Source organism: Gymnoscopelus microlampas (genome assembly GCF_963454915.1).
Source record: "Gymnoscopelus microlampas genome assembly, chromosome: 12".
Lineage (NCBI taxonomy): Eukaryota > Metazoa > Chordata > Actinopteri > Myctophiformes > Myctophidae > Gymnoscopelus > Gymnoscopelus microlampas.
The window spans coordinates 44,567,045-44,580,126 of NC_139949.1; the positions used below are offsets into that span (position 1 = coordinate 44,567,045).

The 13,082-nt window shown below is 39.1% G+C and overlaps 1 protein-coding gene across 1 annotated transcript; it reads right to left on the bottom strand.

Moving 5' to 3' along the window:
• Positions 1-1,269: 1,269 nt before the first annotated feature.
• On the bottom strand, positions 1,270-12,863 carry LOC311057372 (uncharacterized protein; the record flags this gene model as incomplete). The annotated part of the gene is made up of 23 exons (XM_084074328.1): positions 12,735-12,863; positions 11,210-11,275; positions 10,319-10,413; positions 9,950-10,061; positions 9,511-9,605; positions 9,127-9,214; positions 8,841-8,935; positions 8,585-8,672; positions 7,575-7,669; positions 7,337-7,454; positions 7,086-7,183; positions 6,771-6,858; positions 6,477-6,571; positions 5,868-5,955; positions 5,479-5,573; positions 5,170-5,245; positions 4,714-4,746; positions 4,081-4,175; positions 3,397-3,484; positions 3,027-3,112; positions 2,261-2,348; positions 1,674-1,768; positions 1,270-1,360 (listed from the first exon to the last, which is right to left on the bottom strand). The coding sequence occupies exons 2-23, from the start codon at positions 11,243-11,245 to the stop codon at positions 1,270-1,272; spliced, it is 1,938 nt and encodes a 645-aa protein (XP_083930454.1). The 5' UTR covers positions 11,246-11,275; positions 12,735-12,863.
• Positions 12,864-13,082: the final 219 nt, after the last annotated feature.

The window sequence follows — 13,082 nt, forward strand, 5'->3', positions numbered from 1 at the left end:
TTTAGTACATACAGTGGTAATTATTTTAATCTATCGAGAGAACAGAAGGGTTGGCAGGTCTGCATGAAATGCATGTCTGAAACTAAACAGTTATGAGATACCATACCTCCACTATAAACACTGGGAAAACGTGTGCATTTCGACCTTCAAACCAAAGTGAATAGAAAATCGACCGTTTTTTTTTATTATATAGGATTGTAGTTTTTGTATTACTTCCCCAAGCTTCCATAAGTGGATTATATGGTTATGATGATATGGTTCTCACCTTGACTTTGCTCTTTAGTTTTGGCTGTGTTCTTGATCTAGTTATCAGTATGTCTAGCTGACTGTTAATGTAGATGTACTGTACAGACAAGCTCTGGAGAAAGGTGAGTATAACTGATTACCTCAGTATAACTTAGTAATAATGGTCATTCATATATTCATTAACAGGATTGTATCTTATACGGATACATGTTTGAGGTCACTTTCAATTCAAACAATTCAGAGATGAGAGTGAAGAAGTGGTCCAAATAAAATGCATACATCTTTTAATATATAGATGTTTTTTATTGGAGAATAAAGGTTATGATTTTTTTTTTAGTAAACAAAACAGTTCTCCTTCTTTCTTTTTTTAAACAAAACATCCAAACAATATAAAACATCACAAAAACAAAAGTGAAATGACATGCAAATAAAATCGTACAATCTTTAGATGAAATGACATGATCACACACACACACAACAGCACAAATGTGAAAGTTGACTATTAACATCAGTAGTATACCCATAAATGTATTTATAGTTTAATGCAGTGGAGAAAGCCCAGTCTTGCATTGCAGTTGCTTGATGCTGGAGTCAGTTTTCACAGTGTGATCCTGAACATTCTGATCATAGTATCTGTAAGGAGAGTTTGAAATGGGAATCATATTCACAGTGTGTCAGAAGTGTGCTTCATGATTTGCCTTCAAGCACCCAATGCTATGAAAATTAACGCTTCTATGAACAAGATTTTACAATGTAAAGAATTATTGTGAGAGAAAAGAAATAGGCTCATTTCCATCAAAAGAAAGACGTGCTTGTCAGAATCATTCTAGTGATCATATGACTTATGTTAATACAGTGTCTATACATTTATTCTGCATAGACTAAAGTATTTCTAATGGGAGTCTAATTATAAAAGCATAAATAAATAGCTGATATAAGAAAGAAAAAAGAAAAAACAAACTACCGTGGTACTAATTTTGAATACTTGTAACAAGTTACTCCTCACCAATCACATTACCTCAATTAGGCCCACATGGTGTCTGTCGACATGTAGTGTTCCATGTCGATGGTGTCAAGGATGAGTCTCTCCTTTCTCAGATACAACACTGCTTGCCTGTCAGACAGAGGACAGTGGAAAGGTGATGCTTAATATTTAGATGGTGTGTACCTAAATAAGAACGGTTAAGTGCTCTGAGAAAACAAAACAACAAAACCAACCACAATCAGCTTTACTAAAGGTATTGTACTGCTGGCTCTGTTAGGACACATAACTCCCTGAGGGACCAAACATCTTGCACCAGCATTGTCCGTATATAGAGAGTTGCATGACATTTCTGGTTACAGGGTTCCTGTGAGCTGATATTACTTATTCAGAGCCAAATGTAAAAATGATAATAAAGTTAATGTAGGAGAGGAGAGGGTCTTACCAGATGGCAGGCATACTAATGCCATTAAGTCTCTGCTTCATGTCCTGAAGGCTGATGCCATCAACATCGTGAGAACTCTTTATCAAACTCTGCACCTTAAGAGAGAATCATCATTCATTTTATCACTAGGTATGTTTTGCACATACAAGGAATTATTATCAATGAGGTTTGTATAACACAGTGTCCCGTGGAATACTGTTGAACATGAAGAAACCAGCTTCTTTGGCTTGATTTATTTTAGTAGGGGCAATTGAATGTTTATTAACTATAGAGGATATGCGTGTGACATCATCAACACACCCGGAAGTTATGCAGGAATGCCTACTGAGTGTAAAAAAAATACTTTCTGGCCTTGACAGCCCATGCACCCAAACAGAAAAGTCATATCTGATTGCATTAAACAACATTAAACAATGTTAAACTCATTTTGCATGTTTCTTTGCCACTCGATTTGCCACTCGATGTGCCATTCACTTTAAGCATGCGCATATCCTCTATATCATCTGTAGTCCCTGGAGATGAGATGTGTACAGCAGGAAACCAAGTTTACAGATATGTGAAAATGTCAATATAATACAAAACATTACTTGGTCGATGGTGTCTGTCAATTTGTAGTGCCACCCATCAATGGGAGAAAAGATCAGTCCATCGTCAACCAGGGACCCCACTGCTTGCCTGTCAGAGGACAGTGGAAATGTGATGCATAATATTTAGATATTTTGAATATTTCAAAACAAAACTTAAATGATCTCACGGTGAAGGGAACAAAATAAAACACAATCATCTTTAAAAAATCGTGTACGGCTAGGGCTGTCACGATTACAAATTTAAGTTGACGATTAATTGTCTCTCAAATAATTGCGATTAACAATGTAATTGCGTGTTTGGCATTAAACATTGGAACATATGTAGCTGTTTAGGCTTCGTAATGAAACATTTCACAGGGCAGATGACAAATAACAGAAATGTACAAAGAAATTATTGACATATTTAATAATTTGTAGAAATAGCTGATCCACAAGCTTGTAGATCAGCTATTTCTGCTTTTTTAAATATATTTTTAAATGTTTGAAAACGTGTGAAAGGTTTTCAACATGGAAACGATTATGACGATGATGCTAAAATAATTGGGATTATCTCAAATAATTGCGATTAGACGATTATGTAATAATTGTGACAGGCCTATGTACTGCTGGCTCTGTTAGGACACATAACTCCCTGAGGGAGCAAACATCTTACTCCAGCATTGTCCGTATAGAGACAGCTGTATGACATTTCTGTTTACAGGGCTCCTGTGAGCCAAATGCAAAAAAAGAGAGAGAGGGAGAGAGAGCGAGAGAGAGAGGATCTTACTTGATAACAGACACACTCTTGCCACAAATTTGCGCCAGGTCCCTCATGCAGATGCCCCCACTCCAAAACGACATATACGTCAGCACCTGAGAGAATCAGAAATATTTGTATTGCTAATTTGTTTTTGTGAGGTTGGTGCTTTTCATACATCTCCGTGAACGGAAATGATGAACAGTTTCCTTTCTCTGCTTTCATGGGGTGTAGTTCCAGACTCTATACAGCATTCAGAGATTGTGGAGTAGTTTTCTGGCTACGCGAGACTACAGAATTGGTTACAAAGCCACATTTTTTCTACATTTTCTCCTGGACAGTACATGGGTACAGCCATGTTAAAATATAAAGTGCATTTTAATAAGATACAAAACATTACATCGTTGATGATGTCTGTCGACGTGTAGTGATACTGGTCGATGGTGGAATAGATGTATCCCTCGTTGCTCAGGGACTCAATTGCTCGCCTGTCAGAAGACAGTGGAAAGGTGATGCATCATATTAGGCTAGTGTGTACCTAAACAATGCCGTTAAGTACTCTGACAGTAAAAGAGAACAAAACCAACCAGCTAAATGATTTATAGGAACCAAATGGACCCTTATGGGTCTGTAACTCAGAGAGTGTACAAATGGAACCAAATGGACCCTAACATTGTACACTCTCAGAGTTAAATGAACATAGATTTTACAATATGAATTGGGGTCCCAGAGATAGAAATGCCATTAAATGGGGGTCCGTAGCCAAATGCATGTAAAACTGGGGGTCCTTGAAATTAAAATGGTTGAGAACCACTGCTAGAGCCATAAAGCTCTTCTCTTATGGGGGGTCCCTGACACATCTTTTCAAATGGGGGTCCGCGGACTAATAAGTGTCAATTTGGGGGTCCTTCACATGAAAAAGTTTGAGAACCACTGTGTTAGGACACATAGCTCCCTGAGGGACCAAACATCTTGCTCCAGCATTGTCCGTATAGAGACATCTGTATGACATTTCTGGTTACAGGGGTATTTATGCACTTACATGACAAATTTAGAGATAATGTAATAGAGGAGAGGGTCTTACCAGATGTCAGGCAAACTCATGTCACCAATCATTTCCTCCAGGCCCTGTAAGCTGATGCCCTCTGCATCTTGACAGCTCTCTATCAAACTCAGCACCTTAGGAAAATCAGAATTATTTTTATTGCCAGGAATGTTTTTCACAAAAAAGGAATTCTGTGAGGGGGGTACATTACACTGGATAATGACAGTATTAAGAGACATGTACAGTAATTATCCCCACCAGGCTGATAGGCCGGGAGGTGGAGATTTTTTTTCCACCTGTGCCTGTGTCTCCGTCCATGTGTGTGTCTGTGTGCAGCTAATCTTGGACACCGCAAGAGCGATTGGCATCAATCTTTGCATGCAAACTCCCAGTAGTCTTGCACCCCGATTTTTTTAAATCCGCCTCATTGTGGTGCTATAACAGGCCACTATAAATTTTGGCCTATAACTCGTGAACCGTAGGTTGTACAATCAAAATTCTATATTTATCCTATGTTGAGACTAATAACTAATTCAACCCAACATCTAACAAATGTCTATGTCTACGGTTATCATTTTTGCCATTAAGAAGCAGCCCAACAAGTAGCTCATGCAAACATTATTGGTTAATGGAGTTCTTTTTCTTCGTGTACTAGCTGATGTTTCCACTCACCTTCTCATTTGGGCTCGCAGCCACGTCATTGTCCTGGTTAACAACAGTAAGAAATATTTACAATTATTTACAAATATTTTCCTCAAACCAAGTCCTGTGGAAATCAGTGAACATTAAGAAATCAGCTGTGGATCTGTGTTTATTATTGTATACGTCTTTCACTTACACAATAATGGCGTTCGCACGCAGCTTTTCTAGTTTATTACAGGCATATCAATCATGCATCTTTTCTCGTTTATTTCTGGCATATAGATTACTTCATATTAATTTAATCATGACTAAATCAGTCATTTCCAAATATGGGCACGGTTTCAACCAAAATTAGTAGAAACTAAAAGAACAGTTTTAAAGAGGAACATTTGAAGTTACCGCTTTGGAAAACAAAACAAAAACTTTTTTTTAAACTTATTTGTATTATTGTTTGTGTGAAAAATTACTACCCGCCCCTGATATTACATCATGGCACTTGTAGTGGTCCATGTTGATGGTGGAATAGATGCATCCCTCCTTCTTCAGAAACACCACTGATTGCCTGTCAGAGGAGAGTGGAAAGGTGATGCATAATATTTGCAAAGTGTGTACATAAACAATACAACTTTACTAAAAGTCTAGTATTGCTAGCTGTGTTAGGACATATACAGGAAATCCCTAAAGGATCAAACATATTGCTAAGGCATTGTCCGTATAGAGGAGATTGCTGGTTAAAGGGACCTGACTAATTATTATTAATAATAATAATAATAAACAAGAAAAAGAGGGTCTTACCAGATGGCAGGCATACTGATGCCATTAAGTCCCTGCTTCAGGTCCTGAAGGCTGATGCCCTCAAAAACTTTACAATTCTTTATCAAGCTCAGCACCTAGAAAATGAATAAAATATTTGCATTAGGGATGTTTTGCACTTAGGAGGAATTAGTCTTTGTTAATTTTACACATTAAACTGGATAGTGACAGTATTATGAAACAAATATTTTCACCATATATACAAAACAAAAAATAAAGAATTGTGCTGTGGAATATTGCTTAACCAGAAGAAACCAGCTTAATCTTTAGTCACCCGACATTATATAAGATAAGAGATGGCTACAGCAGGCAACCAAGTATACAGCCATGTGAAAATACAAAGTTCATTTCAATAAGATACAAAACATTACTTTGTTGATGGTGTCTGTCAATGTGTAGTGATACGCGTCAATGGTGGAAAAGATGAGTCCATCGTCAGTCAGGGACGACACAGCTCGCCTGTCAGAGGACAGCGAAAAGGTGATGCATAATATTTAAATAGTGTGTACCTAAACCAAACTGTTAAAGGAGAATTCCAGTTAAGGAGACTTCCGGTGGGGCGCATTCAAGACAATCACGTTGCATACTGTTCTGTCACTATGAACGTCAGATCTCAAAAAAGGAAAGAAAGAAAGCTATTAAAATATGTGATTTAGAGCATGTCCCATAGGCGCAGGTTTTTAGCTGCGGTGGACCCGGGATGGAGTTATGACTTTTGTCTACTGTACCACTCGTCCTAGGATATCATAACATCATATAAAAAGGTAAGAAAAACGTCGGGCGGAATTCTCCTTCAAGTGCGCACACAGAAAATGGCGCAAAACCAACCACAATCAGATTTACTATAAGTCATGTACTGCTGGCTCTGTCCCTATGGGACCAGGAAGCTAGCTTGCTTCGGCATTGTCAATATAGAGACAGCTGCATGACAGAGCCAAGTGTAGAAAATGTAGCAAATGTAGGAGAGGAGAGGCTCTTACTTGATGTCAGGCATAGTCTTGCCATTCATTCTCTGCTTCAGGCACTGAAGGCTGATGCCCTCAATGTCCTGACAACTCTTTGTCAAACTCAGCACCTTAGGAGAGATTCAGAATTATTGTTATTGCCAGGAATGTTTTGCACATACATAGATTTGTTTTCGTGAGGTTGGTGCATTACACTAGATAATGACAGTATCAAGAAACATGTATAATTATTTACACATATTTTAGATCAGAACCATGGGCAACCAAGTTTACAGCCAAAGTTAATTTCGATATGATAAAAAGAATTACATTGTTGATGGTGTTTGACGGTGTGTAGTGATACTGGTCGATGGTGGAATAGATGAACCCCTCGTTGCTCAGGTACTCCACTGCTTTCCTGTCGGAGTTCAGTGGAAAGGTGAGGTATAATATTTGGATAGCGTGTACCTAAGTGCTCTTCCCAGAAAACAGGGAACAAAAACAACCACAACTAGAAAAGTGTGCTCCTCGGAGCACAGGTCTCTGCCAGGCCGAGTTGCCTACCCAGGGCAGGACCCGCAAATTTAGAAATTCAGCCATAGCCAAACAGAATGGAATCTGCTAAATCTGACAGAAGGGTCTTACCAGATGGCTTGGAAACTCATTTCACTACGTTCCACCTCCAGGTCCTGAAGGCTGATGCCCTCAACATCTCGACCAATCCTCCTTATCACCATCAGCACCTTAGGAGAAAGTCAGAATTTGTTTGATTGCCGGGTAGGTTTTACACATACAGAGTCCGGAGGAATTACAAGGAAATAGACAGGAGATGAGTACAGCAGACAACCAAGTTTACAATGTGAAAATATAAAGTACATTTCAATATGATAACATACAGAGATGGTGTCTGTTGACATGTGGTGATAAGTGATGGGGTCACGCGATCCGTAGTCATCGTTGATGTTGATGGCGGAAAAGATGTGTCCCTCGTTGCACAGGAACTCCGCTGCTTGCCTGTCGGAGTTCAGTGGAATGGTGGCGCATAATATTGAAATAGTGTTTAACTAAACTAAACTGCAAAACTGAGTCCAATGTTAAAACAATTAAAATAAGTAGGAGAGGAGACAGTCTTACCTGAGGGCAGACAACCTCGTGCCATTTAGTCTTTCCTTCAAGTACCGGAGGTTTATGCCCTCAATGTATTTGCAACTCTTTATCAAGCTCAGCACCTTAGGAGAGAATCTGAATTATTGTTATTGCCAGGTACGTTTACCATATCAGATATTTGTTTTTGTGAGGTTGGTATATTGCACTGGATAACGACAGCAACATTTACAGTTATTCCAAATATTCTCCTGAAAATATAATGACATAAAGAATTGCCCTGGGGAATATTGTTGAACATGAAGAAACCAGCTTCTTTGGTGAACTTTGTTGATTTAGTAGGGACAATGGACGGTCCAATAACAGCCTGATTAGGCTTTGCACGTCCATGTAACCGGGAGGGTCTGCGGAAGTGATGTGGTTCTCATACTAAAACTTGGTGTCTGGCTGCAGATGCACATTCATTCAAGAAAAACACACTGCACAGTGCACACTAAAGGGTGCAACCTAACGATCGCCTTCAGACAACTGAAGGACTTGTGTCATGGCAAGAGGCTGTTGTGAGATGAAGTCTACTGGGCTAGTTTTACAATAATTTTTGTCCCATATCCTCTGAAGACGTCAGGTGCCAATAAATTCCTTCAGCAAAGCTGTGAGAAGTCCTTTTAGTCAGGTTTTTATTGTGTTCTGATAGTTCACCATTTATTGCACCTGTCAACGAACATCACTTTAATCGTTTATTGTGACATGCTCCTATAACACAGCAGGTCAGACTACTTCTGTCCATATATAAAGTACACGTAATCGTGTAATCGTAACATCTGGTGCACTGATGTCTGCATGGACATGAGCTGGTGACAAAATGTATGTCACCGCCTATATTTTATATTTTCAGCGTAAATATAATTTAACCGTACTTTTGTCCAAGAATTAACATTACATTTAATCTGTAGTCCCTGGACATGAGATATGTACAACAGGCAGCCATATGAAAATACTGTTTAGTACAGTACAAGTACAACATAAGATACAAACATTACTTTGCTGATGGTGTCTGTCAATTTGTAGTGATGCCCATCAAAGGAGGAAAAGATGAGTCCCTCGTTGCACAGGAACTCTACTGTTTGCCTGTCAGAGGACAGTGGAAATGTGATGCATAACAAAGCTGTTTTGGTAAGTGCAGTCACAGAAAAGGAAACAAAACCAACCACAATCAGCTTTATTGAAAGTCTTGTACTGCTGGCTCTGCTAAAAAAAGAAGAAGAAAAAAACAAGAAGGAGAAGAGAGGGTCTTACCTGATGACAGACATATTCATCCAACAAAGTCCCTGGCTCAGTTCATTAAGGTGGATGCCCTTGGCATCTTGACAAGTCTTTATCAAAAGCAGCACCTTAGGAGCAATTCAGAATTATTGTTATTGCCGAGTATGTTTTGCACATGCCACATACATGGAATTTGTAAGGTTGGTGCATTACACAGGACACTAATATTAAGAAGCATATACAATCATTTACAGATATTTCAGATAGGTGCAGCAGGAAACCATGTTTACAGTCTTGTAAAAAGAAGAAAAATCATTACCTTATTGATGATGTCTGTCGACATGTAGTGATCCTGATCGATTGTATAATTGATGTATCTCTCGTTGCTCAGGAACCTCACTGCTTCCCTGTCAGACGACAGTGGAAAGATGATACATAATATTTAGATAGTGTGTACCTAAACTGTGCTCTCACAGTGAAGGGAACAAAATCAAACCACAATCAACCTTACCAAAAGTATTGTACTGCTGGCTGGCTCTGTTAGGACAAAGCTTGTTGAGGGACTAAACATCTTGCTCCAGCTTTGTCCATATAGAGACAGCTGAATGACATTTCTGGTTACAGGGGTTCTGTGAGCTGATATGACTCATTTAGAGCCAAATGTAAAAAAAAGAAAAAAAAAGTAGAGAAGATAAGGTCATACCAGATGGCATGCCATGTCATGCCTCCAAGTCCCTGCTCCAGGGCCTCAAGGCTGATGCCCTCAGCATCTTGAAAGCACTTTATCCAACTCAGCACCTTGGGAGAGAATCAGAATATTCTTTATTGCGAGGTATGTTTTGCACAATTGGTCTCTGTGGGGTTAGTTCACTACACTGAATAATGACAGTATTCATGATAAAGAATTGCACTGTGAATATCTTTGAACATGAAGGAACCAGCTTCATAGTTATCTGTCTCTAGCATACTTTACAAGTATGTTAAAGACAGATAACAATAGGCAGTTCAATAACTGTCCCAGAAATAGTTAAAAGGTAAATTGTATCTGTAGTCCACTCCCTGGACAGGAGATGGGTAGTTGGGTACAGCAGACAACCAAGTTCACAGCCATGTAAAAAGATTATATTTCAATATAACATTACATTGATGGCATCTGTTGACATGTTGCGACACTTGAAGTGTGTCGACAAGTAGTGCATCTTGTCGATGGTGGAAAAGATGTGTCCCTCGTTGACCAGCCACTTCACTGTTTTCCTGTTGGAGTTCAGTGGAAAGGTGATGCATAATATATTTAGATACTATGTAACTAAACAATGCTGTTAAGTGCTCTTACAGAAATGGGGACAAAACCAACCACATGACACATAGTTCCCTGAGGGACAACATCTTGCGCCAGCATTGTCCACAAGGAGACATACGACATTTCTGCTCGCAGGGTTCCTGTGAGCTGACCTGACTATTTCAGAGGCAAATGTAAAACAATAATAATGTAGGAGAGGAGAGGGTCTTACCATATGACACGAATACTCATGCCAATAAGTTTCCACCTCAGGGTTTGAATGCTGATGCCCTCGGCACCTTGATAACTCATTATCAATCTCAGCACCTATGGAGAGAATCAGAATTATTTGTATCGCCAGGTATGTTTTGCACATACAAGCAATTTGTCTTTGTGAGGTTAGTGCAATTCACTGGAAACATTTACTTAGCGGTGGACGTTACAGGAAGTACAATCTGGGAACCCATCGCCAAATGAAAAGGAAAAACAGCGCCCTCTACTGTTTTTTACTATCTCACTAGGCTCTGGGAGGAAGTTGACGTAGCACACGTACGCAAGGAAACCGGGGTTTTTGTCTGCCTTCAGCCTTTCACTTCCGGTGGTGCGACTATGTTTTCATTCCCACTAACAATATTTCTACACGAAACACTAACACCACTTCTCCCAGAGAACATGGATCGTTTTGGTTATAAGCCCACTTGTTTCTATGATGAAAGAGCAAGTTAAAATGTGAATATCTTTCCGTGGTTTTGTCTGCTCCGAGGACGCTATTGTTAAATTAGTTTCGGTTTGTTTCTAGTGGGGAAGGATCGGTACACACGTAAATCCCGCCCACTACATTTGATTGGTTAAAGCACGGCCTGCTTCCTGATCTGAAGGCACGCCCACTTGTAGGCCAGTGCGTACGCGATATAACGAACCCCCCACGACAGATTCAAGCGGAGAGCAGAATCTGTTCTTGAGAGATAACAGAAAGTACAACGGTTTGAATTTGCACTACGGTATGGATGTTGACTACACTGAGACTGCTGATCTTACAAATCTAGGCACTGGCAGCCTTTTAAGTAGCTCATTTTTGGTTAACGAAGACCCTTTTTATCATGTATGCGATGTTTGTACTCACCCGCTTGTCATTTTCCTTCAGCCGGTTAGCGGCCATGATGTGACACTCTACAGTCTACACGCAGACCTGTGATAATGAGAAAGAACGCATGTTGTGAGCTTGTAGATCGGCTACTTTTGGCTAATGTTCCCCCCAGAATATGGATGCTGTGGTTAAAATGGTTAGTTTCTAGGCCTGAATAATCGTGATCTCTACACAGGGGTCTTCAACAGGGGGTCCACAACCCGTAGTGAGGTCCTCAGAGTTACTACAGGGGGGCCTTTGTTTGTTTGTTACATTAACCTTTTGAAACCTAGCATTCCTATTCTGAGGGAAACATTAGCCGAAAATAGCAGATCTACAAGCTTGTAGATCTGCTATTTTCGGCGAATAGGTTTGGTGTAGAGGGAAAAAAGAGCAGTCCAAGAACAGAGTATTGACGGTTCAAGTGGTTAAATGTCAGAAGATACACATTAACATGAATCCAACATATTGAAACACTGTGTCAGACATGTCTACGAAGCTACCTATGAAAAAGTTGAATATGCAACACAATTTTATATATATATATATATATATATATATATATATATATATATACACACATATATATATACACATATATATAATATGTAGTGGGGGTCCCTGCTCAGCTAAGGGGTCCTTGGCCTGAAAGAAACGTTGAAGACACCTGCTCTACAGGTAAAGTTCAATTGAAAACACACACGATGAACAAAATACATTTGAGACTACGTATGTTGCTTGTATGTCTTGTATAGGCGTATAGAGCATAGCAGTGGCGGCCATTTTGTGGTTCCACAGGTAGAAAGCCCATTAATTTTTCTGAAAATATTTATATTATATAATATTTAAGCCTGGAATCAAGCCATCCAGACTCCTGGTGAATCATGACCATAAAAACATTTGATTCTGTGTAAAATAAATATTTGAATATCTATATACTATATTTAATAGGCTAAATACCCTTTTTTCTTTTTGCAGTTTTCAAATATTTTTTGACAGAGAATCAAATGTTTTATGGTCATGATTCAACAGGAGCCCCCACTTTTCAAATGTATAAAATATATAAAAAATAATTTGAAAATAGCAGATCTATAAGCTCACTGTAGATCGGCTATTTTCAAATGGCAGAAATGTTGAAAGGTTGAAGTGGTTAATGTATGTTTTGTAATAATAGTCAAACTCTACAAAGTAACTACTAACGTTTTCAAACAATTGTAGTGGAGTAAAGTATTTGCCTCTGAGATGAAGTGGAGTAGAAGTAAAAGTGCTGAAAATTGGAAATACTCCAGTAAAGTAAAAATACCTCAAAATTGTACAGTACAGTGCTTGAGTAAATGTACTTAATTACTTGTTACACCACTGCCCTTCGGGTATTCAAATCATCAAATGATTTTTAATGCCAACAAGCTCAGTACACATCAACAATGTAGCATCTTTATAGCCTACCACTAACAGTAGGCTATGTAAACATGAACAATGTTTTCCAACACTGATCAGTTACAGATACAATGTGACACAATACCTTGTGGCTGGAGGAGGAAAGTAGATCTTCTTGTTGTTTCCCGGCAGATTCCAGCACAGCTGATGATCAGACTACATGTAAAAAGTTATTCACATTCATTTCTGACCACACTCAGTGTGACGCTCAGCGTTGCCAGATTTTGCGAAAGAAACAAGTAACCAGGTCTATGAAAACAAGCCCAAAAGAAGCCACTAGGCTGCTAGGATCTACAGGCTCACAAGGCGTCGCGATGCGTTTCAAAAACGAAAAGATGTCATTTGGAACATTTTACACACACACACACACACACACACACACACACACACACACACACACACACACACACACACACACACACACACATGAAAT